The 27953-nt window shown below is 30.2% G+C and overlaps 1 protein-coding gene and 1 long non-coding RNA gene across 2 annotated transcripts; one reads left to right on the top strand and one right to left on the bottom strand.

The window, feature by feature from the left end:
* Positions 1 to 8958: 8958 nt before the first annotated feature.
* LOC133706374 (uncharacterized) lies at positions 8959 to 9729 on the bottom strand. Its single transcript, XR_009844505.1, has 2 exons — positions 9506 to 9729; positions 8959 to 9268 (listed from the first exon to the last, which is right to left on the bottom strand). It is a non-coding gene; the product is annotated as an uncharacterized LOC133706374 (long non-coding RNA).
* Positions 9730 to 18216: 8487 nt separating this feature from the next.
* LOC133706186 (transcription factor TCP4-like) lies at positions 18217 to 20973 on the top strand. The gene is made up of 2 exons (XM_062131663.1): positions 18217 to 20507; positions 20641 to 20973. Exon 1 carries the CDS (start codon positions 19428 to 19430, stop codon positions 20466 to 20468), a length of 1041 nt encoding a protein of 346 aa, XP_061987647.1. The 5' UTR covers positions 18217 to 19427; the 3' UTR covers positions 20469 to 20507; positions 20641 to 20973.
* The last annotated feature ends 6980 nt before the right edge of the window (positions 20974 to 27953 follow it).

Genomic DNA, 27953 nt, shown 5'->3' with positions numbered 1-27953 from the left:
ATTTTTCACATAAAACTATATTTTAAAACCACATAAAAATCCATTTTCTTTTTTAATTTATTTATTTTTAATTAAACAGATGGATTTTGAGTTTCTCAAGTGAGAGATTTTGAATCAATTAATCATTCAATATTTGTAGAATCCACATTTGACCACTTATCATTTGATATTTGTATGAAATTTTAATATGATTTGTTAATCCATTAATTATTCATTTCATTAATGTTTGGAGAATATTCTAGTGAGGGTTTTAGATAATTTTTTTCCTAAAAAAACACCATTAAGGCAATATTTTGATGACATGTTTGATATTGGTTTTTAATCAAAATATTAAAAAAAATATATATTGTACTGTACATTTTATGTATTTTTATTTAATTACATTGAATATTATAAAATCATTAGAATATTGATGAATTCTCTTCTTTTTTCTTAGATTGATTCAATTAGATCGATATTGAATTATGTGATGCTGTTCAAAGAGATTTTTTTTATTAAATAATTAATATATTGAAATCAAACGGTTAGATAATATCTTTCACCATAATACAAGAGATTTACTGTAATTAAATGAGCTTCCCTAACAAAGCCTTTCCCTATCGTCATCTCTGTAAAAATCAAGATACAGGACAGGGCATTTTCTGATAACCAGCCTTGTGCCGTTGACTCTTGGATTATTAATTATGAGTATTAAACGCAAATCAACAAGCTGGCCGGTGACTAGTGAGAATTTGATTTGTGTGGTTATTTTTTAAAATATTTTTATTTTAAAATATATTAAAATGATATTTTTTTAAATTTTAAAAAATTTATTTTTGACAGTAATACATTAAAATGATCTGAAAATATTAAAAACATATTAATTTAAAATAAAATATTTTTAAATTTTTCCAAAAACGTTAGAGATATTAGAGATTTAATCTTCACCTTTTTTGGATTCTAAAACCCACTATTTCTATATCAAACTCTTAGTTATAGTGAGATTTTTGAGACCATTAGTTTCCTCATCTCATCAAATCAAAAAATTAATCTCGTCTTTTAACTTGTGTCTAGATTTTCTCCTTCAAATTGATTTTATCTCACCTGAAATACTTTATAAAAGTTGTAGTCCTAGATGTGTAAATGATTTTAGGCTTTTGAATCGTATAATTTTGATATCCAATGCTCAATATATACCTATTTGAATTTGTATTATGAAAATAGAGAATCCTACTGTAAGTAGAATTCAACATGATTTTATAGGTTTTGTTAAAGGTCAAAACAAACTTGAATTTTTTCCCATGATAGCTTTTTGAAAAACTTGATATATGTACTTTAGCTTTTATTCATCTCATGTTCACATTCTAAAATTATAACTTGGTAAAAAACCTATCACGATGAGTAAAGTTCGAAATATAAAATGCAAAAATTCTTATCTTAAAGCAATTAATTCACAAAGTTTCTTGGACATGCCAAACTCATAAAAATAACTTTTAATAAGCTCAAATAAGCTAAAAACACATCAAAAAGCATAATGTTAAATGAATAAAAATATATTTATATTTTGCACTTATTTACATTTATTATTAAATGTAAAATATCTCTTTTATATATATATACACGGAAATCAAAACCCATTCATCACATTTTTTTATATTAAGAATTAATGTATCCAAAGGGGAAATTAAAATTCTGATGGCAGACATTCCTACTCAGTTATGCTCTACTCTTAAAAATCCAAGCTTGGCAGACATGGTGTATTCTGTTCAATTCTGTATCTATTTTAAGCATTGACAAGGGTTACATGAATCTCTTGTCAAAATCCAAGTATGAAATGAAAAACTAGCTTTATTAATTCCAAATGGAGACCTCTATAACAATTTTAATAAATGATATTTAGAACACACAGAATTAATTAATCAAAAGACTTAGGAATACATAAAAAAGAGTACTTTAAAAATTAATTTTTATACTTTTTAATATAAATCACTCTTAGGTAATTAATTTTATTCAATTCATGATGATTTACTCTAATTAATTTATTTTTTAATTGTTAAAAGTTACTCAATTTTATAAAATGATTTATTATTTATTATGAAAATTTTATTTTTTTCATATTAATTTGAAGAAATTAAAAAACTAAAATTTTATAAAAAATAATTTATTTTTAATTTGAGATTTTTTTTAATATTAATTTGATGGAATAAAAAAATCCAAACTTTTCAAATAATTATACTCTTAAAAAATATTTTATAAAATTAAAGTATTTATACACTTATGTGATAAAACATATTTAAAAATGAGTAAATTAAAAACATAAAAACATGGGCTTGGAACCAAGCCCAGTCGACACCCAAGCTGGAAACAATGTGTTGATTATTTGAACAAATAATCATTTGTCGTCTTCACCTTCATTGACCTTTCCTCTACTGGTAGTTACCAGTCTATAACGAGACTCGATCGTTAAATTTCTCTCTTTCATTCTTTCCTCCGTCTCTACTTTCCGTTCTTCCAATCACTGTATCATGAAATTCCACTCGCAAATGAGATGTGAGCTTCTGGAATGGGATTTCCCTTCTAGATTCAAATTACGGCCTGTACTTAGTGGATCGCCGTGGGTTCATAGATAGAAATTTATAGAACCCTAAAAGGATCTAAGCTCCATTGAATCTTCTTGGGTTCATAGCTAATAAATCTATGGAAGCCTAAGAGGATCTAAGCTCCATTGAATCATCTTGGGTTCACAGCTAACAGATCCTGGAAACAAGAAAAACAGCCTCGTAGGAACCCAAGCAAATGCAAAATTTCAGCCCAACTACAACGGCCTTTTGGGACGATAGTTTTGTTTCCCTGCTGGGCTCTTGGATCCCATTGAAGATATGAATTTTTGGTGGGTAAGAATAAATGTGTTTTTATTTAAAAATATATTAAAGTAATATTTTTAATTTTTTAAAATTTATTTTTAACATTATCATATACTAAACGATTCAAAAACAGTAAAAAAAAAACAAAATAATTTTTTTTTTATATATAAAAGCAATCCAAAATTATGCACTCGAGTCAAGTATTCCATAGGCAGAGGCCTATAAATGGAACACATATATACTGGGAGAATGCTAAAGAACCCGACCAAAACCCACACAGTTGCCATTGTAAGTAATCATGGAACATTATCCAGTTAAAACATTCATCATTTTTAAGACAAACCAGCTAGGATTGAGGATTTTCATTAACTTGTTCTATGTGATTGACTCAGATTTTGATGTCTTGTGTGGAGGGAAATGTAAGAATCGATTCCAAAAAAAAAGGAAAACTGAAGTAGTAAAAGAGAGGGAGAAGCACAAGGTAAGGATATGGAGCAACTTGCGTGAACTAAAAGCTCCAGCCAGCATGCATTCTAGTTCATTTCATGTCTCATATATCCATTATTTGACACAATGACGGATACAGCTCAAGATAGAAAGAGACAGAAAGAGAATGGCATGCCATTGGCATTTAAAAAAGGGGATGACTTTCCCATGGGATTGCTTTCAGGATTCTCACACAACTTTCACTGTCGTGAAGGATCACGTAAATAAAAAAGATTAGGTGGATTGGCTAAGCAGTGACCTCATTTGTTTATGGACAAAAACCCGCTACTTCATGCAATTTTCCAGCTAGTAAAAGTACCCTCAGCTAGTTCTTTTTTACAGCTACGAAGGTCATTATTACTAATTAATGAACATATATAGTCTCATAATCATAATTTCTTATTTTTTTTTTAGTTTAACGTGGGTGTTCGAGTCCGTTTTCACGCACCTCGACTAATCTTCCGGGTCCTGAAATTAACGATCATGCAAGCCTCCAGTGGTCATCATATGAGCAACTACAGGGCTCGAATCTGAGACCACGGAAGAAGCAAGCCTTTTAGTTTCAAGCTTTTACCACTAGACCACCACCTAGATGGTTATCATAATTTCTTTTCTAATTGATTGAGAAAATGAGTTTAGTTTTAATACAGGTAATTAAGCCTGAAGATATCATTAACATTTTGTACGTATCAAACAGCAATGGAGCATCTAGAATTGGCTGAATATTTAGAACTTGAAGACGAGAGATGAGTTTGATGTATATAGATGTTTAAAACTGAACGGTTGGAAGTCTTTTGAGTTATCAACATGCCCACCTAACATTTTATCTAAAGTAATCTTATAAGCAAGTGAAGCAGATTCAATATTCTTTTAACAATTCATGGGTTTGCAAAGTGTAATGGTATAATCTTCTTTCCCATAAAGTTTGGTGAGCCCATGAACCATATGCATGTGCTGTATGACACCTCAAAAAATTATGTTATCTTGATTTATATGCTTGCTTTTAACAGAGATCTTTAGACATGCCTGGTTGCCTAGGCAGTCTGCACTTTTCCTCCTTGGATAGCTTATGTTGGGTGATTTTGAGAATTCCTAAACTTCTTACATGGGAAACTTGCTATAACTTTTTTGCTTTACCCACGAGAAGATTTGTGTAGAAAATAGACTTTAGTTATCTTTGAAAGGAACAAGAGAATGTTGGAAAGCTTTATCTCAAAAGAACACAACCAATTTCATGGTCGAGAGCATTGATGCAGACAACCCCTCTTCCTCCACTTGCTCAAGTCATAGTCACCAGTGTACAAAGTATTGGGCCTACCATTAGCATAATTGTGTGTGATCTCAGATCCCACAGCTTCAAAAATTCTTACAGAATTTTAGAGTTCGGGCCATTGTCCATCCAACCCGATTATTGTTAAGGACAGCATGAGTGCTCTAATACATGACATATACAGTGACCATTTGATCCTATTTTTTTGAGACTTTAGGTTGCAAACAAAAACTAAACTAAGAAGCTTAATCAACTCTCGTTCTGTAATCTAATTCTTAACAAAATTACCACATAAAAGGCAAACTTTTGTATTGCTTCATGAGCGCTTAAGGAGAGGCTTTCTCAGTCTCGAAATCCCTTTCAACTCGTTTCAAGATTGGAACCCAAGAATCGTGTCTTTAAAGACTGTCCACGTAGAGATCAGAACTGTCATGGTGCCCACAAGTCATAACCACAAGCATGAAAATCATCATGTTTTTGGCGCGGTTACACCGCAGCCGCAATAGCAATCCCAAATTCCTTCTAAATCTGCTTTCAAATTAATGTATTTTCATTTCTAATGAATTATAACAATATGGATGCTTAAAATCTTTTATCTTCAAAACCTTGACTCCCAGTGCATGCATATATATGATAGCAACTAGACTTCATATGCGAGAGCATAGCAAATGCCTTTCCTGATTAAGTATTCCTGTGCCCATGTTCTAAAATCTAACCTCCTTACAATTGCAGCAACACCAATGATCGTAACTAAAGAGTGTTGTCCTTTTCCCTTGTGTTATTGGAACAGATATTTTGTGTGTACAATAATTAGAGTAGTGTCAATTTTCACTAATGGGGTCCCTATCTGATTGGTCATGAAGCCATGCGCAATCAATTATTAACATTGTACAACAGCAGCAGCAGCAGCAGCAGCTGCAACCCAACGGCTGATGATCGTAACATGTGAGTTGTCGATTATGAATCACCTTTGCTCAATACTTCTTTTGTTCTCAACTTGATCCCTGATGAAGAGGATCAACCAAAACTCTAACCTTTTCCCAACCAATTATTTTGCTTCATATTATGCACCCTATTTTCATACTTTGTTATCGTAAGAAAACAAATTTCCAAAACATCAAGTGTGTGGATCCGTTAATCCATTCAACTGGCAAATCCTGCAGGTATATTATGAGATGGTGAGGGGATTTGACAAGGTCTCAAAAACTTAAACTTTGAATAAAATCTAAACTCAATTATCCAATTATATTTATTCAGAATGTAAAATAAAATCATTATGAAATCTTATATCTAAGCTTGGGTAATATTAGTAACAACTCACGTTTTTAAGTTAAGATAGTTTTTATTTTTTTATAATGAATCCCACTTTTATAAAATAAATTGTGTGAATTTATTAAACTAATTATTGGTCCGCGAACATTAAACCCTCATAGCTGCACCACAGTGCATAAGGGACGATTCAAGCATAAATATGATCACGACTTGCAAATTGCTCGCCCCTTCTCACTGGCCATGCATAATTCGTAGGCACAAGATAAAGATTTTACGTTTTGTAAACTGTAATAACAAGAGAAAAACTTTTTTAAAACCTTAGATAGATCACCATTTAGAAAATATGACAAGACATTAGTTTTTTTATCAGACAATTAAACAATGCAGCTTATCTTATATAAGACGTATTTGGGGTGCTAATACTTTCTCTTTATACAACTAGTCCCCTTACCCGATCTCTGAGACCAGTTAGAGTTCCTAGTGACCAAAATACTAGATGACGACTTCCATTCTAGCTTTTCACAAATAAAAAACAAGAATTTTTTGTCTCCTCATATTTCATATTTGCCAGATAGATACATTGATGAAGTGGAATATTCACCGCAATGCCACACACGTGCAACAGAAGGATATATATTGAAAAGGCATAAATCACATTTTCAAGATGAACCTTTGATATTCATGTGGAAACAATAAAATCTCAACTTATCGAGAGCGAGATCCTTAGCTATAAATTGAGTATTTGATAAGAATGAAATCTTTTATTTACAATTAAATTCCAACTTCTCGAGGACAAGATCTTTATAAGAAATGCACCATCCACACTACTAGAAAATTAGCAAATAGTAATAGAATCATTAACGGGTAATATTCTATCACTAACACGTTATGATTTACAAATGGAATTGCAAACAAAATATCTTCTTTAATAAATGTAAATAAGTTATAACTGACAATTCCTTCCTCCAATGTTGTTGTTGTTCTTCCTCCTCCTCCCAAGAAAATACCAGCACCTTTTATTTTCTCATAAATCCAACCACCCTGACTTGTCGGCATTGATCTACATCCCTATGATTAGTGTTAGCATCCATCATTGAATTTTTTATAAAGCTTTGATGCGTAAAATAAGCAAACCCATCCATTTTTTATAACCCATTTATGTTTTAGATTAATTTATTGAAATATTTTGTAGTATTTATAGTTTGCTTATATATATTTAAATGTTTTACAACTTTTCCCTAGAAACATTTGTTGCATTAATGTATAATTTGTATGCTAGGGTTTGCTTGTGATTTGGGAGAAATTAAATTTTGTTGTCATTTGATGAAATTAAATTTGATTTTGTAACTTAGGTGTGTTATAATTGAAAAAATAATAGGTTATTTTAATGGGTACTAATCATATTTTCTCAATTTTATTGTGAAGTTGGAAATTTAGGGAAAATTGAATTTTTATTGAATTGATAAAATTAATATTATTCTATATGTGTTTCATAAAAAAAAAAATCGTTATTGGATATATCGAGATTCTCCCGAAGGGTTGCATATGCAAAATTATCTTCAAGGGATTGATGATTTTATTAACTCTAAACCAAAAAATATTAGCAGAGGCAAAATTAAATGTCATGCATGAAAGTCCCACCATAAAGATATTGAAATGATGCATCTATTTAAAAAAAGGTTCATCGACAAATCTTATATTGGTATGCACACCGAAAACTATATGCTTCTCATGAAACCATATTAGAAATGATGGTTGGCTTAACTTTTAATTCATGAAGAACCATATATTCCTCATGAAACCATGTTAGAAATGATGGTTGGCTTAACTTCTAATTCATGAAGAACCATATATTCCTCATGAAACCATGTTAGAAATGATGGTTGGCTTAACTTCTAGTTTATGAAGAACCATATATTCCTCATGTTAGAAATGTTAGAAATGATGGTTGACTCAATTTCTAGTTCTAGCACATACATGAGTTTATGAATGATAATAGTAATCTTTATAGGAGTATGATGATGGATGTAATATGAATGAATGTTGGTTATTTAGATGAAGGTTCATGTAACATTTCTTTAGATGCAAAAACAAATGTAGATGTAGTTAGGCTTTTTATACTTTTAAAATATTTTGATGAACTATTATGAGATGAGTGCATAACTCACAACAAGTTATCAGCTATTGCATGAGTGTTTACCATTAAATCATATAATGGGTTGAGTGAGGCCAGTTATGTTAGCATCATTGAATGGGTTAAACGAATGTTACCTAAAAGAAATAAGATGAAAATGAACTTTTATACTGCAAAATCTATGATGAAACATCTTGATCTAGGATACTAAAAAATTGATATATGTCTAAACTTTTGCATATTGTAGTATAATGAATATATAAATTTTATCGAGTGCAAAACCTACCAGCATACTCGGTATAAATCCAATAGTGGTAGATGAAGGACACTTATTACAAACAAAAAACTAAGATACTTTTCTATCACTTCTAAGTTATAAATGTTATGTATGTCTCTAAAGACTATTGAGCACATGACATGACATTATTTACATGATACAATGAATGAAGTTATAATGTACCCTTCCAACGATAAAACTTGAAAGCAGTTTAATAGTATGTATTCTTAGTTTTTAATGGAACCATAGAACATACATCTTAACTTGTGTATAGATGAATTTGATCCATCTGGATCCTTTACTGCAATATATTTTTATTTGCCAGTTATATAATAATTTACAACTTTCCTCTAAGAATGTGTATAAAGTCAAAAATCATGTTCTTGTTTGTGATCATACATGATCATTGCAGTTCAAATAGAAATATAGATGTTTGTTATCAAATATTGATTGTTAAGTTAAATCAGTTATGGTTAGTCATGGTTTTGACATATAATATCTTAAGAAAATATACATTTTAGAGGAAGACAATATTGATGTGGACTATAAATAATTTTTTTTTATGTATAGGATGGTTTCAAGTTAGAACACAATAGAAAATTTAACTTGTCGATACTGTATGGAAAATAATAATTACTATTTTTCCATCAAACTAATATTATAAATTTGCTATAAATAAAAAAAAACAATTAAAACTTTCACAATTGATATTTCCTGAAACACAGTATACATACAAAATCAAACCAGTTTCATTACAAAACAAAATCAATATCATGCTGAAAGTTAAATATGAGGACAAAGCTTTGTATCCATTGCCTTTACATGCTGTGAACATGCTCATTAGCCCAAAGGACATTATCTAGAACCTCTCTTCCTGAAATGAAAGATACATCACACTGACCTCCTTCATGACTTCCTTCAGCCGTATATGTACAGAATTTTTGCAATGATCTTGTATAAAGCATTTAGCGTTAAATTTGCCAGACCTGCAAACCATGGTTTTGTTAATATTTTGACCTCTACATCAAGATAAAATCATTGACCATGTCACTACAAGTACGTTAAACCAAGAAATAGGGCAACAAGGAGGGCCTATTTCACTGGCTTTCAATCCCTAAATTCATACAGGACAAATGCAACAGTGACTGAACTAGTGGTGTGAATTTGTGTGTCTTTTGTTTAACTTGCACACAAAGGTACGTAGTACACAGTGAAGACCTTACCTCAAGAAAATGGATTCCATCTCAAACCCTCCTCTCTCTTTTACATGGAAATTATATACAATCTCTAAGCCTCCTGTGCATCTGCAGGGGGATCTCTTGAACCCTGGGCTAGTTTCTTCTTTCTCTTGAATCATAGTAACAAGGTGAAAGCAAGGACGACATGACGAGTGTACTGTTGCTGCCTTATCTACTAGGGCCATGAAAGAATCAGATTGGCCCTCATACTTCCACCCAATTGATGGACAACGATTGATGAGGGACTCATAGGAAATTAAAGAACCAAAAAAATTATGTACCAATCTAAATTTGTAAATTCCTGTACCAATTTTTTTTGCCCCTATTTTTTTTGGTCTATTGATTTTTTTATTCAATTTTATTTTTAATATGAGATTTTTAGTTTCTTTGGATTTTTTTATCTATTTTTTTAAATTTTTTATTTCATCATTTAATATAAAATTTATATTTAATTTTACCTTTCAACATTAATTTTTTTCATTCGACGTGCTAAATGAACAAAGTCACACGATACAATTCCTATATAATTAGTAGGTCCTAAGAAAACTTAAAACCAATGTTAAGCAAAAATTCAGGTTGGTATTTTTAAAGTTTGAATTATTATACTGAATTTCATAACAATTCCAATTTTTTTTTACAATTTAGATATTATTTTTATGTTAAAATAATTAATTCAAGCCGCAATGAGAGCTCCATAAATAAACTAGTTCCAACTAAATTTTCAAGTTATCAGCCGTTTTAAAAAGGATGGAAAAGAACACATTCAATGCTACAAACTATAAACTCTATAGCAGTTCTCAATTTCTGATGTATTTAATTATATACTTGCAAAAACCATTTCCAAATTCTGAAGTCTGAGCTAATTAGACGACGAAACAAATTACAAAATCATTTTTTATCTTTTGTCACGACGGATCAAGTATTTAGTTCATACCAGTCTTCCTTCAAGATTCACCTAGAGGGAGTTTTGTAAGCAGTTGATGAAGAAATTACGAGCATTAATGGTCATTTCATAAAAGCACTCTGAAATTTCAGAAGAGAAGAAGGATCTCAGAAAGCCAACTTGTCTCCAAAGGGGACTCCTAACCTCGTCCTAGGGATAAAGGATGTAAATGTCTAGCAGTTAATTGGATATATAGCCCCTATGAGCTACATGGTCTTGCGGTCCAAAAAAAATAATATATATTTCATGAGTTTTCAAAAACAAATATCTTCATGGTGGATTTGAAAAGTTCATTAATTATGCGCATATATATATATATAAACACACACACACTGTTGTTCATGTATTCTTTTTTTATCCCGCGAGTAAGTCAAAACTAGTAGATTTTTTTTTTCCTATAACACACCTCAAGTCCTAGAGATTAAGGTGTTTTTAAGATATATTATTATTTTGGAAAAAAAACAATAGGGATAGAAAAAAAATCCATGTTATTTTAATTTTTAAAATAAATAAATATATTTTCAAACTATCATAGAAACACTTTATTTTATCTTATTAACTCTATAATTAAATATATATTTTTTAAATCGAACATAATATAATCATCATAAAACACACACAACTATGAAAAAAGAGGGAGAAATGATCCCAATTGTCTTAGAGAGATGATCTTGCCGTTGTTAAAATATCTGTATTAAACCATGATCCGTTGTTTATCATAAATATTTAATTGTACTATTTTAAAGAATTTTACTATTTTGAAAAAAATAATAACTTAAAATGTTATTTTCAGCTATCTGTTATTCCATGATAAAACATAGAAAATATAAAATATAGACAAACATAAAAAAAAAAAAGTAATTCATTTTCTCTTATTTCACTTTTTTCGAAAACAATTCAATTTATGACAAACAAACAGACCCTAACTTTAGAGATTGGGGTGCCTTGAACAGTCATAAAACACACACAACAATGATAAAGAAGAGAGGGAGAGAGATAGCTAGCTATTTTGGGTGCCCTACAATTACAATGCATGCAATTCAATATAATGGCCAAATACAGGTTCAAGCTGTCAAATATAAATGCAAAATATAAGACATAAAAATAAAAAAATAAAAAGCAATGACAACTTGGGCTGTTCTTGCAAGGTCTAAGATTAATCATCCATTAATATTGCAATGTCATTCGGTCTCTCTCTCTCTCAAATAATTTTTTTTTAAAAAAACAATTACGACACTTAGTTAAAAATATTGGTGGAATAGTAGAATTAACAAAATTGACAAAGTATATATTATATTGTAATTGAAAAACATAATTTTTATAACTTTTTACTATTCAGAATAACTATATGCAATAAAAGAATATATTAAATCTATGAGGAAAAAAAAAATCAAGATTTTAGATATATACTAAAACTTCAATTACAACAATACTAATATTATTAGAAAAATAAATGATTATTTTTAAATGATTGTTTGTGATTTATTTTATTTTTATCAACTATATTTTTTTGCAAATATATTTTTAAAAATATGATAAAAACAAAAAATAGCCTAATTTATACTTGCAGAATACTTAGAGAGCGTTTTAGAGTGTTTTTTAAAAGTATTTTTAAAAAAATTTGAATTTTTTTTTACTTTGAAGTAATATGTTTTTAATATTTTCAAATTATTTTGATATACTAATTTTAAAAATAATTTTTTAAAAATAAAAAAATATTATTGATATGTTTTTTTAAGTATTAAAAAACAACAACACTTCAAAGGACAAATAAATAATTATCTTGGATCACGAGCCTTGATTTGTGGCTTTCACGTTTTTCACAGATGAAAACATTAAAGGAGCTGACAAATCAACCTGTCATCCGTCCTCTCTCTCTCTCTCTCCCTCTCTCTCTCTCTGCCATTGTCCTTTTCCAGGACTGCAACAAACTTAGCCCCTTCCTTCCTCGCATGCCTCAAAAAATCTTCTGACTTTGGCTTCTCATCAGGGAGAGCGATGGATGTTGCAGTCCACAGCAGCAGCAATGCTATTACCAAAGCTATGAAGTTTTTCACGTTAGAGTGAATTCAATTATCTCCTGTGGCAGCTTAGGAGGGAGGAAACCCTATGTGTTCTTTAGTACGTTTTGTAAGAGAAGAGAAGAATTCAACTTACAAGTTACAACACCTTTCACCCATGCTCTAATTATTATTATCATAGAAGAAACTAAGTCGTGTGGTTCATAGCTGAAACACTTGGACTCTCTCATAATTCAATTCAATATGGATTGGAGCTCTTCTGTTTTATTTTTTTATGGTTATCAAAAAAATTTCTCTTTGATTGATCCTCAAGTTACAAAATTGGTGGCCAATTGCTTCTAATTTATTAAAAAATTAACATTGAAAAACAAGGGATGAAAGTAAAAAAAGCAGGGGAAATATGTGGTGCTTTCAAAGTTAGTGTGAAATGTCAAGTTTGGTCCTCGTACTTTTCAATTGAAATATTTCCAATCTCTTTAGTTTTTAAAAATTCATTTTTACACTTCATTTCCCTTAATTTTCAGTCTCTAAGTTAGAGAGAGGAGAGAGAATTTTCAGAATTTAGTTAAGGACAAAAAAAATCATTAGTTAATATTAGTTCCAGCCATAAATATAATCGATCTTTGTATCAATGAATTTTATTCAATGAAAAGAGTTCCGATAAAGTGTTATTTGACATTCATCTTTCCTAAAATGATAGATATGGGTTTAGGAAGATTTTTTAGTTTTAGATTAATTTTTTTTGTTTTGAAACTGTTTTTTGCTAATTTAAACCCATAAATATATTTACTTAGGTGTTTTTTTTTATGTTTTTAGGTAAGATAAATGGTTCAAAAATAGGTTTTTATTCCAAAAAGTTGAAGGCTCGACTTTCTGGCCACCTGAGATGGTTGGTGGTCAGATTAAAGATGACATGTTGTTTAGTAAAGAAAACAATGTGTTGTTTAATTATTTTTAAATAAAAGCTAGCTAGGCACAAGACATGTAGTTAACCTAACCACAAAAAAAATAAAATTAAATGGACCAGGTAGACAGGTCTGCCCTTGCAGATGATATTGTGATTTTTTGGCCTAGGGGCCGACCAATCATGTCCATACTCATAGAGTACTTTTTAAAGGGATTTTTAAAATTATTTTTTTGTTAAACTTTATTTAAATAAAATCAATAAAATTATTTTTTTCAAAATTATTCCATTAAATACTATTCATCTCTAGGTTTTTTAGATGAGATTATTGTTTTTTTAATATATTATTAGGCACTCTTTTTTTATAGCTATTTGTGATTTTTCCCCCATCAAATTTAATTAGAATTAATTATAATTGATGAATGAAATTATATTTTAGATATTATTTTATTAGATATCAATAGATTTTTTTTCGGATGAGATTCTTGCTTTTTACTTCTCATAAAAAAAACAATTTAATTGGTGTATAATTAATAAAAATAACTTTATGGAGCTCCATGTGTGTTGTAATCGTGTATCTTGACATGCATTTTGTCTCATTTTACCAAGTTAATTTGGTTAGTTTCATTAAGTTTTTTTAATATTTATTAATATGTGTGATTCTCAATTTATTTTATTAAATATATACATCAGTTTCAAGTTCGAAGCACCAAATCTATAATATTAATTGTGATTGTCACCACGCTATATAAGGACTTAATATATTATAACCTCAATATTTTAAAACATTATTTTTTTATGAATACTGTTTTCATTTATAATTATAAAAAGTAATATTTTCATATATAGCTTTATAATTGTGTTGAAATAGTTTTGAATGCATAATAATTATTGTAAAAATTATCAAGTATTCTAACTCATAATAATCAAACATTATTATTCATTTTATAGAATCAAATTTGTAACTAAATAATATTTCATAGGTAATTAATATTTTCTTCATTAAAAAATAAATGTCACCATTAATCAAATTAGTGCAAATTAAGTTGCTTTTACATTATTTCTAATGGGTTTTATGTTTGGTAAACACAACACGTAGTTCTCTTCTTTTAAAGGTATCATGCCTTCTAACAAATTCAATAGACAATTCAAAACTCACCACTATCATTGTGGCCAATTTAGCAGGACCAATCAATTTGACATGGAAGTTTAATCTCCCCTACATCATCAGGTATCAGTCACTCTATGCCTTCTTTTCTATTACTATTTTTTTAACCAACTATATGATATATTACTCATGAAAAAATTTATTTTGGATGTAATAGGATTTTTAATATTTACAGCTCCTAAAGGTCTTAAAATTCAGCTTGCTATAGGGGTATGCTTCTTCTTCTTCTTTTTCAAAATTTGTTCTTATCTTCTATGTTTCTCTCTCTATGTCAATAACATTTTTCAAGCATGTATTTGTACTTATATCTTGAATAGATCTATTTGATGAAGATTATTAACTTTATAAAAGAACTCTACTAAGAGATATCATTTGAAATTTAGTTGAGAGTGAATAAAGTTAACGTGTAACCTCGTTTTTAACATGTTATTGTTATGTTGTTATATTACATTTTATTTTGTGGAGATGAATATAATTGGTTTCATATTGTTGTTTAGGGTTTTAGGTAATGTGATTGTTGTTGTTGGGAATCATAAGATATAATAACAAAAATAATTAAACTACAATCTTTAGATGGAATTGCCTATAAAAAATTATATCCAAAGACTAAATGACGATGGAATTGTTGATGAAATAAAAAGTCTTAATGAGATACTTTTGAATAATGATTTTTCATCGGCAACGCAATTACCGACAAAATATTTTATCAGTGTTATTCAATTTTCTGGTAATATTTAAAACAAGATGTTTTAGGCTAAACCAATAAACCGAATATAAGATAGTAGCCATTTTGAATTGCTTTTGAAATCAAACTAAACATGTAAGTACAACCTTTAATTCCAATCTAAAAGTTGACTGCAATAATTTTCTTTTGTCAGAACAGTCAAGCATACTTTTGAACACAAGGTTTATTGGGATGAAGGGTTCAGATCAATTTAACTAGACTGGATGGTTGGGTTTTATTGTAGAAATTCAACAAACATATTGAATGTTATGGGAAATATTCTACATAATGATCAAGAATTGGAAATAAAAGTCAATAAAAAATAATATTAAGAAGAAAAAAAACTTCGAAAAAAGTATGAATCACTGGATAATTATGATTTTAATATAAAATCTAATAATGGGTATATCTAATCCAATTAATGACTCATATATATTTTTATTTTTTTAATATTTAGCATTACTCATAAAATATTGATCTAGTCTATCAAATATAGGTTAGGTCTATTTAGTTATATATATTACACCATAAAATCACTTTATTTATTTTATTTTAATTTTTTATTGCTATTCGATAAGGTCATGTAAATTTCAGACTAGATTGAACTTTCCACGACTACAACGTTAGATTGATGGAGTGATTGAGTTTGACCATTCATCTACGAGCTTTTCTGCAAAACAATTCTCTCATGTCGGAACACTCTCCCTACGATGTTTAATTCAATAAACATTAGAGGAGAGAACTGTGTGGAGCAGGAGAATAATGTGGGGAGCATCAATAGAAAAACATGTGGAGAGGGGAGTGGGAGCAAGGGAAGTGGCTTTGTGACTTGTTTGCTCTGCTATGGAGTACTCTTGTTGTAAAAACTTGTGCTGTGTTTGTTTTATTGCTCATCTTAAATCTATTTACTTCCATAATGAATTAAGATATTTATATATCTCGATCGATCATGTTAACTTACAGCATGGAGAGTGGAGCTAAAGATGCATTGTGGTGAGTGAAAAGCATAAACTAGGGAGATCACGAGTCACCTTCCAGCCACCAGTGGCATATGGAAAAGCATCATTGTAAGGTAAGATCACGAGTGGTGAGAGCTCACAAAATACATAAACTAGGGTTACTATATATGATCTACCATGAATAGTGGTATAACGCTACTATCTATCATATCATTCCACACACTCTCTCATAATTCTCTTTTGCTTTAACGATTTCTAATACCATGAGCAACCTTTTGTGCAAACTCTCTTGCATGCTTGCATTTTCTTAGGAACATTTTTGGTTATTATTATCGCATTAACCCTTTTGGAAAAGGCTCCCTCCTAGTGCACGGGTTCTCACCTTTTCCTAGAAGAGTGAAAGCAATTAATGAAAACAATATTTCATTCCTTTTTTTTTCTTTTTAATTTATTACTCCTATATATAGCAACGCATATACTAAATTATGAACATTATACCCAATTGGGTTAATGTAAAATGTATTTTTGAAAATGACATTACGAAAAGAAAGTTATAAGATATATGCGTGAGAATCCATTATTATGCCCAATGTTAATTAGTTTCACTAAACTTTACCTAGCTTCGATTTAAGAAAAAAAATCATGATTAGGTGAATTAATATGTGATTTAATTAACTGATTAAAACTTAATTTTAAATTTAAAAAATTATCATATCAAGTGTTTTTTTTAAAAAAATTCAAAATAATATTATTTTAATTGATTTAGATCAATTCAGATATTAACCCACCAAACTAACCTGAGAACTAAGCTATATGTAATGCCTGGTTTTAATAACTTTGATGTGTATACAATTATGCATTTGTGTGTTCTATTTTTTATGTCCTAAGAAAACGATAAAAAGAAAATTTTAGGTGTTCTAATTAATAAGAAAATACATAATACCCATAAAATATGTGTGAATTTCTTTACACAAAAAGCATCATGAAAAGAAAAAACCCAGGTGTCGTAATATGATGCCATCGGCGGCTGATTATCATTCAAATAATTGAAGAAAAGCACTTCCTTGTGGCTTAGTCATATCAGAAGTTCTCCAAGGCTTTCCTATCACTGATATGAAAAGGTATTGTAAATCATTTAACAAGACTTTCACATTCTTCTTCTTCTTCTTCTTCTTCTTCAGTAGTTTTTACTGGAATAAAAACAATAAATTATATATTGGATCAAAACCATTTAAATTAATTAATGAAACGGGTCTCAATATTCATAAGTAGTAGTAAATGTTTGTGTATGATTGGCAATCGTCTAAAGATGCAAGAATTAAGCTACTGACTGAACATTTTGTATCCCCTTCTTTTCCCTTTTCTTTTGATTCTACCAGTTGTTCTAACACTTGCCAAGTTGGAGAGACAGTAGTTACCATCACATTTGGAAGGGGAAAAGGAGAGAGGCAAAAAGAAGAATCACCATTTTGTAGAATGATGCCAAACAACACAGATCATCAATTGATTCCCTTGTACAAGTTCATCCTTATATTCAAGATATCATTAATACTTGTATCAGAAAATGTTCAGACAGTATAGCCTCACAATCTACCTATGTCACTAATTCTGAACTTAGCCTCACTCCCTTGCATGTCAACCACTCATAGAAGCTTGCCAACTAGTGATTTTCAGAGCCTACGTATTTATGGCACCATTTCAAGTCCATAAACTAGGCCCCCACCTACAATTTGTGAAGAAAACTACTCAATTAGAAAAATTGATCCCTTTTGTCTTGTTTACATCCTTGATTGTAGAAGACTTCATTACATTAGAAAACCTAGTCAATTTATACTATTTCAATACCCTTTTCTTGAGCTCTTTCCTTCTTCTTTTTTTTTTTTCTCTAATTACTTGGAATTATGATTATGATTAAGAGACTACAAAGAGTGGAAAAGGATGTAAAGGACGGTGTGTTTGGGGGAAAGATGTTTGTCCTCTCTTTTTTTCTGTGAAACCACACTTTATAAAGTACACACAGGAGAGAAACCAAAAAAGCTGTTAGATATCATTATCAAGGCTTGTAAAGCTGTGGGTAGGAGTGGTGGGTAATTGAGTCATCTCTTTATAATTCATGGCCCTAATTATACACAACATTTCTGATTAACAAGTCATTAAAAAAAAAAAGTAGGAACTAGCAGAGAGAGAGAGAGAGAGAGAGAGAGTTGGGTTTTAGGGATAGGTAACTAGATAGATAGATTTTTGATGTTACTGTTACATTAGTGTTGTGTGGAGCTGTGATGACAAAATATCTTCAATCTCCTTTCTGACCAAACTCTGCTACCCTTTTCAGAAGCATCAAACTAGGTCTCATAGGCCAAATTAGGATTTTGCTCTTCTATTTACTGCTGCCTAATTGTTCTCTCTACCTTCTTCCTTCCATCTGTAGTAAAGGGCAAAACTTATTTTGTGACTTCTCTCAATTCTTTCAAGTTTTCAGTTTCAATATCTTCGGACTTCAATTTTCATCTTTTCTAGGGAGTATTTCCATGTTCTGCTTAATCTTGTTTTGTTTTGCTTGCAAAGTCTTGAGCTTGCTTAGAGAGAAACTCACCCCATTCTAGTCTATTTTTCCTCTGAGTCTCTGACATCTTACTCTCTCTAGAGATAGAGATAGATGAGTTGGTGATTTATTTACTAGAAAACTCCAAATCAAGTTTTTTGGGTAGGATTGTTTTCCTTGTGTTGTGTGGAATTTGGATTTAGTGGTGTTCTTGGGGCATGGTATCTGAGGAGTGCAATGGCAGGAGCTTTCGGGATCTGCAGCAATAGCAGGAGTATCAGCTTTATGATCTGTGGCAGCAGGAGGCAACAACAACAAGAGAAGAATCAAGATTGAAAGGAAGCAAAGCAAGGAGTTTTGAGTGTCCCAGAAAACCTTTGAGAAATCAAGATTTTTAAGAGAGCAAAATCTGAAGATTAGGAATCTGGATTTCCAGAGAAATCAGCAGCATCCACAGAATCCTATCCTCCAAACCATACAACCAAGACCAGAAGAAACAGGAGAGAAAAGCTTAGGCACACAAAGCCTTTCCCAACATCCTCAACTTCTCCAAAACCAACAACAATATGGGGAAGCTATAAATTCCAATCAACCAGAAGTAGTACCTAGCACAGAATCATTGGAATATGCAAAACATAGACAAAGAATGGGAATGAAGAGCACTGCAGGAGAAATTATTCAGGTTCAAGGTGGCCACATTGTTCGATCCACAGGGCGTAAAGATCGACACAGCAAGGTTTACACAGCCAAAGGTCCTAGGGACCGCAGGGTCAGGTTATCGGCTCATACTGCAATACAATTTTATGATGTCCAAGACCGGCTAGGCTATGATCGACCCAGCAAAGCTGTTGATTGGCTTATCAAGAAGGCAAAGTCTTCAATTGACAAGCTTGCTGAGCTACCGCCATGGCAACCAACTGCTAACAATGCTAATGCAAACTTGGAGGCAAACCAGAATGCTGGATCTAGTGAAATGGCAATTGCAGAGGAACCAGAATCATCTGGCTATACTTTTCAGCTCCATAGGCAATTGACTGATCATAATCCAAGCAATGATTCATCTTTCCTTGCACCAACTATAGACCCTGATGCCATGAAATCTTTCTTCCCAACAAGCTCCACAAACTCATCAATGAACTTCCAAAGTTATCCTACTGTAATTTCAAGAACCACAAACCACACTGAAGATCTTGGCCTATCCCTTCACTCTTTCCAAGATCAAGGTCTACTTCATGGGCAGTCACAGGCAGACACAACCCATACTCCTTCAACTGATGATCAGACTCTTTTTGAAGGATCAGCTACAGTAGGGTTTGATGCTAATTTTCACAGAATGTTGGCTTGGAGCAATGATACAAATGCGGAGAATAGAGTTGCTGGGGGATTTACATTTAACCCCCCACCTTTGACACCACACCAAGCAATGCTAGCCCAAGCCTCAGCATTTTCCCAGAGGGGGCCCCTTCAGTCCAGTTTTCCGCATTCCATTCGTTCATGGAATGATCTTCATATGGCATCCACAGACCATCATAGAGCACAGGAATTTCATCAATCTTTGATTTTTGGCAGCAGGTTTGTATCTGATGGATTGTCAGGTTTTAGCATTCCAGCCCGAATTCATGGCGGGGATGAGCAAAATGTTGTATCAGATAGACCATCCTCTTCTTCTCCAAATTCTCAGAATTGAAGATAGAGCTGAACATGCTGCTGCTCATGCATGTTCAAGGTACTTGAGTTTCATTGGCTGAAGAAAAGAGTTTCTTTCCATCATTAACAAATCATCATTCTTTCCTTTCTAGTGAAATTTTGGGATTTTTCTTCAAGAACTCTTCTAATTACTTATTACCCTTATTCTCCAGGTTACTACTATGGAATCAACCAGGGAGAACGATGGCCAAACAGAAAAAGAAAGGAGCAGAGATTCCAGTGATTTCAGTTGAATGCTTTGGCCTATGAGAAGAAAACATCTGGTTGGATTCAACATTTTTTTTCTCCAAATATGTTTGATAGATTCTCCAGGCATTTTATATTAAAGCTTATTTATTTATTAAGTGGGCTCTTTCGGCTCAACTCTAATACTATGTTGACTGTCACCTAATCTTGATTTGCTGCTAGACTCGGATTCTTGAATTATCACTGTTGCTGTTTTATGTTATTTCTGAAAAGCCACAATATAATAATCTTCTTGCTCATGAGAACAGCACACTAAGCACATACTTGATTACTATAATTTTTCATTTGTCCTTCACCTTTTCCCTTTTGGAATGGATTGCATTTCCTGCACCACAGAGGAATGCCACAGTTCATAACTATTACTTTCTATATTTATATTTTGTTTGGAATTGAGTTTATGGTGCTGATTTAAAGTGTTTTTTGTTTAGAAATGTATTTAAATAAAATATTTTTATTTTTTAAAAATTATTTCTGATATTAGTATAATAAAACATAAAAAAAAATTATTTTAAACAAAAAAAATCAAAATTTTAAAAAATGCAGTGCCAAACACTCCAAAATCTTTATCTTCACTCAAAGGTAGGGAGACATTGCATGACTGAGTCAAAGCTGTTTTGTCTATGTTGTTGCCCCGTTTTATATAGGAAGTAATTATGTTTTGTCATGTTGTCTGGATGTCTTGTTGAAGTGGACTTGAGCTTCGACAATTTTTCCCTATTTTTCTTTTTTGTCAGATTTTTATCCAATAACCAAGGCTCATGCAAATTTCTCAAACTTCATAGGGTTAAATTTGGATATTTGACCATAATGCAAGGAGTTTCTGCATGTTCCAATTCATTTCCTCTCTGAGAAATTTCCTCTCTTCTCTCAATCCCTGCCTATCTTTGCCACTAGAATTCTGCTCTAGAAATTCCATATCCAAGTTCACTGTCCCATATATATATAAGCACAGAAATGAACAAGAATGGTATGGCATGGTATTGAGCCTCTAACGTAGAGTGTTTTTGGACTATAGTATATTAAAAATAATAATAAAATAACACACAACAATAAATATTTAAGGAAATAATACAATTTAAAGAATCGTAAATGACATATATGATTTGTGAGTCACAAATATAATGTCCACTCTTTCAAATTGCAAATTTGATAAACATAGCATTTAACACGGAGAGAAGAGATAGAGAAAAAAAAATAAAAAGACTCGAAGTTATACCGAAACTCTGATGATGACACCACTATTATTGTTAGAAAAATATTGACGAAACGAGTCCAACGTCACTAGGAAAGGTTACCAACGATGACTGAAGTAGGCCACATGAGCGGCACAAAAAAAAAGAGCTCTGACACCTTTAGACGGCTTGTGTGACCCACTTCGTTCACTGTTGGATCTTTTTTGGTGTCGTTAGATCATTATCATCAAGATCTTTTCAACGATACCAATTATGTCATCATCGAAGTTTTGATGTGCCTATAATATCTCTTTATTTTTCTAAAGCTTTTTTCTTTACCTTCTCTCTTCACAAATTACAAAGGAGAGAGAAAAATACAAAGAAAGAAAAAAAATAATCATGAAGACACACCAAAGCTTTGATGATGACACATAAATTATTTGTAAAATGGAGTGAGCCATACGAGTTGTCTAAAGATATTGGAGTTCACTTACCTTTGGACCACTCTTGTGGACAGCTTCAGTCATCGTTAGTGATCTTTTTTAATATTGTTAAATTCTCCTTGATGCACTGATGATGTCATAATTAGAGTTTCAGTGTGACTTTGAAGTTTTTTTTTTCTTTCTGTGTTTTTTCTATCTTCTATCTTTTTATTACATGCTATATTTATCAAATTTGCAATTTGAAAGAATCTCATATGAAATTTGGAGACTTGGGAATCACATATATTATTTGTTATTTGTGATTTTCTAAACTGGGTATTTATCTTTATATTTTTTACTTTGTGTTATTTTATTTTATATATATTACTATGCTAAAAAATAAAAATAAAAAGAACCTCCTCTAATGTACAGTAGAAGATTATAGTTTTATTTAAAAAGTGGGTCTGCCTGTTTTACCTGTATTCAGCAATGTTTCACGTGGGTAAAAAGCAAAAATAAGAATATAGCCTAGCCATTACCGCACGTCAGTCCTTAGACTTGCAGGTAGGTCTGCTGTCCTCAGTGCAATGTATCACATCTCTAAATACATAGCTGAAAGTTACCACTTCAGGACTGGTCAAAATGAGGACATTTGAATACTTGTAAGAGCTAGGCATGCACTGTACACGTAGTTTGGTCATTATCCAAGATTCGAATTATGCATCCTTTTCTTTTTCTTTGCTTCAGACACGTGAAAAATTTATAGTAATTATTGGTGAATATATCTAGATCATAAACAGCCTAAAAGGATCTATCCGCACAGAAGTTCAACTGTTCAAGGGATGTTAGTAGTTTTTAATAATATTTATTTACCATTTTGCTGCAGGGCGTTTCACCTACATCCCCAAACCTATCAATCCTTCGAGCAACGAAATAAAAGATAAATTACAGAAAGATAGATCTTACTTTTTGTATCAAAATCTTATTTAATAACTTAAATTTTTTGGTTAAATTAATTTTTTGACACGGTATCAGAGTTTTAATGACCAAGTGGTCACGAGTTCGAATCTTATCATTCATATTTATTTGATAAAAATTAAGCACAAGATAATGTGAATTTATGCAAGTTTCAAGCTTAAAGAGCTTTCCCTCGACAAATCTCACGAGCCCTGAAGTTAACAACCATGTAAACTTCAAGTGGTCATCAATATTAACAACCACAAAACTTGAACTTAAAACCATAAGAGAAACAAATCTCTTGATCCCAAATTTTTATCACTGTTAGTTTACATATTTTCTTAACCTTAGAAGATGGGATGCAAATGATTTTAAGGGCTTTTACACGGAAAAAAAATATTTTCTTTTCTATTTTCAGCTTTGTTTACCTTTTTTTAGTTTTATTTTTCCAAAAAAAATTAGAAAATATGTTCATTTATTGAGAAAGGAGAAAAATAAGAAATATATCGAGATTGTAACTATTTTTTTAAAAAAAAATTAAAATTATAATTTATAAGAGACATATCAATATTTTATATTTGTGATAATCTATTTATAGAATATTAATTTTCATTTATGTAAATTAAAGATTATCATGAAAAAGGTTATATTGTTAACTAAAAAAAGATAACTTATATATATATAAAAGTTAATTTTAATCTTTTACAGTACTAAAAAGTGCATGTATATAAAAAGAATTATTATATTGTACATATGTTTTTATATAAAATATGATCATCGTTGGATAGTGGAGAAGTAGTCTGTATTATGAATTGGATTAAAAATTTGAGTCTCTACAATTTCTTTTTCAATTGAGGCCTTGTAATAAATGTGCCAGGCCTACAGCTAAAAGACAAGAACATAGGCTGAGGGAGGTTTTATGAAGCTACAACCCAGCCCAGTACCAGCAGAACCGACGACTTATGGCTTCCATGAAAATGAATGACAATTTCCTCGACTTCACCAGGTAATTACAGATTCAAGACCTTACTGTAATAACATGACCTGTTCCAAGATCAGAGAGGAGTCAAATGCTGGTTCGGATTACTTTAAAATAATATTATTTTAATTTTTTTTATTAAATTAAAATAAAATTTTAAAAAAAGAAATTAAGTCGGCTCTCACATGATTTTTGACAAGATTGATTTTATATTTTTTTTTAAATGAAATAAGAGAAATAAATAAAAAATTAAATCAGATTTCACATGAATTTTTACAAGATTGACCGTTTATTAGTTTAGCTATCAAGTTTATTGGGTTTGAACAAGTCAATTTCTGCTTAGTTCAACATAAAACCTTATATAAATTAGATTCAAAAGTTAAACAAGTGAAGTTAGATCGACTATTTTCATGTTTGCTTCTTCTTGAATGTTGCAAAACTGCATGTAGCGTTGCACAATTAATAAATAAATAAAAGAGAGTACAGGAGTGGCATATGAGGTGAGAACATAGTTTTGAAATCTGGCCTGGCCTGATGGGTTAATTCGAGACTCATTAATCTTGAACTGAAACTAAACCAGGTTTAAAAAAATAGAAAAAGGTAAAATCTGGGATGACCAGATTGATCTGGCAAGACCTGATCAAAAATTAGTTGCAATTCATTAATTTTTATTTTTTTACTAAAACAATATCGTTTTGATTTATAAAACAAATTGACCCGAACAACCAGATTAAAATCTAGTGATCCAGCCAAAACCTAAATTTTAAACCGGATCGGTTTAAAAACTAAAGGTGAGACCACTGAAGCATGTGCGTCCTGGATTTCCTCACTGGATTATATGTTTTGTACTTCTCGACGTAAACAAAAATAAAAATTAAGTTTTAATACAATTTCCTAATCATTTATAATAAATCTTTCAAAGTTTATCATTTGGTTCATTCCCCAAAATACTAAATCCATTGCTTTCATTATTTTATAAAGTGTTATACCAACATGTAACATGTTACACAACGTGAATCATGGATCGTGTTGTTATTTTTATAACTTTACTTCTAAAAATAATTTTTTTAGATAATTTTTTTAATATATATAGTATTATATAATATTTTTTTATTTTATTTAATCAATTTAGTGTGTATGTATATTTTTATTATCGTTTGATTGAATAAAAAAATTATTTTAATAAAAAAATTTAATAAATACAACCAAGTAAATATTTTTTCTTCCAAGATTAAATATCTTACTTGTATATATTGTGTTTTCGGTCAAGTTTACTGTTATATAAACCCATGACTACGTTAGAATAAAGAAACTCAAAACACACTCACAAGAATAAACATGACCCAAAACACACTCATCACGGTATACCTTTGCTTTTATATGTTTTTTAAAATGTATTTATTTTGAAAAGATATCAAATTAATTTTTGTTAATGTTTTTTTTATGATTTTAATATATTGATATCAAAAATATTTTTTTAAAAAAATTATTTTAATATATTTATAAATAAAAAATACTTTTAAAAAGTATTTTATACAAAAACTCTAAACACGGATAGGTAATTAATTGAAGTTTCTCCTCATAAAGATGTTTTCCCATTTATACATGCATCAAGATTAGATTATAATGATTTTAAGAATGCATCCTTTTTATACTCGAATACAATAATTTCCTACTAATGTTTATTTTATTATTTAAATTAAAAAAAAACCCCAATTGAAAGCACTCCTTCTAATTGACTTTGCGGACCAATCCTTCGAGTTTATCTACTAAAAAATCAAATAAATTTTATTATATAATGTTGAAGCTTTATAGTCGCTATTTCTATATTCGAGGGCTAGCTACTATAATTGACCGTACACCAGAAGTCCATAATCTTCATTAATCAACCAAGACTTTCCATATGGTATTTTAGCACAAGTAAAAGGTATTTTAGGTGCTTATTCTTGAGTCCAAGTTCTTGTGTTTGTGACCCAAAAAAAAAATTAAAAATTGTGAGAAAAAGGGTTCGATCGTAACTTAACATCCAAAAGAACCTCGAAGGATTAACCCTGTCCAATAACATCGAATACCTTGGAGAATAAATTTAAAAATAAAATAAAAAACAAAAAAAAAACAGGACTTTTCCATTTAGATCGTAGAAGGATTTAATGCTATCTTGGAGCAAGTATAAATTCAACAATTCTCGTCTGAAACGGCCTTTTATTCTACAAGGAATGAGAAACGCTACGTGGATGATCATTCAAAGCATGAAGTCGTGTTTGTTGACTCTATGCTTAATAAAAAATTCTCCTGGTGGGATCCCAATGTTTACGCTACTTGTGAACGAGAATTAAATTAATCATACAATAATAATTAATTAAATCTCATCTTAATTTTTAACACAAAATATGAAGGTGATAATATTGTGGTTTTTCCTAGTTTGATGTGATTTATTAATTGAAGAATGAAAAGATGATATATATACTTAATACATCACGAATTGAAAAATATATCAATTGATAAATCATTAAATTATTAATTGCAAATGTTAACTAAAGATTAAAGAAAAAGTCGATGTATGAGATAAACATACAAATATTTAATTTGATCATCATTTTTATTTTATATTTTATTTTATTTATCTTGAAAGTATATAGTGGTTTTCAAATATATATGATTGTCGTTCTTATAAATGCATCATGCAAATATAACTAATTCATCTAACATTTAAGAGGAACAAATTTAAAGATAAATTATAATAATCTCTTTGGAATGTTATAAAATTATTAAAACCATAAAAAAATAATTAAAGTTTAAAAAAAGTAAAATCAAACTTTTTTTTTTTCAAAACTAAGACAGGTTATTAATTAAAAATAAAAAAGCTAACGATGCAAAAGGCCAAATTTGCATGCCTATTCTAAAATGAAAAAACCTAGGCTCACTTTCCTAGTTTTTTTTATATAAAAAAAATGAATGAGATATTATCTATTAAAAAACTTTTTTTAAAAAAATAAAACTAACAATAATTCATCGATAGGCAATATGTCATCCTTTATTTTATTTTCTACTTAGCTTGAATGACTTAAAATTTATGAGTTTTGAATTCTAAAAACCTAAATTGCAATTTGTTTTCATTTAAAAACACTCTAGAAACATCTTAAACAATTCAATAAACTCATTTATAATCCCAAAACATCCTAAAATCATTAAAAAAAGGAAAATATCATACCAAATCAAAAACACCTTTACAAAGCTCAATCTATTTTTTTTCACATGGTTAAAAGATAAAATCATCTTTTTTAAACTTATCTATTTAAGACAAAGTATTAAAATTAATTTTTTTATGGCCAAAATGTAACGGACTAGATACTTTTTATTTATTTCTATTTTGATAACTTTATGTCTCCTCCCTCAGCATAATCACATTAAGTGCATGGTTTATACAAAATTTAATTTCATAAGACGTGTTTAGATCAGTCTTAACAAAACTAAATCTATGTGCACATCAAGCCTTCTTCTCTGTCGGCCAGTAATTCTATCAATTACTTATTTTATTCCTATATATGTCCCTCTGAGATCGATTTCTTCATGTTCTGTCCCCTTCACTCTCTTTTATTTTTTGGTTAATGATGAATAATTGATTTAACATCACCAACTAATGACCACCTAAAGCAAGATACTTCCTAACCCTAAAAAAAAATTAAAAA

Source organism: Populus nigra, chromosome 11, assembly GCF_951802175.1.
Source record: "Populus nigra chromosome 11, ddPopNigr1.1, whole genome shotgun sequence".
In the NCBI taxonomy this organism is placed as follows: domain Eukaryota; kingdom Viridiplantae; phylum Streptophyta; class Magnoliopsida; order Malpighiales; family Salicaceae; genus Populus; species Populus nigra.
This window is presented reverse-complemented; position numbering and strand designations above follow the sequence as displayed.

Coding starts and splice junctions, on each gene's coding strand:
- LOC133706186 (XM_062131663.1), top strand. CDS start 19,428: ATGGGAATGAAGAGCACTGCAGGAGAAATTATTCAGGTTCAAGGTGGC.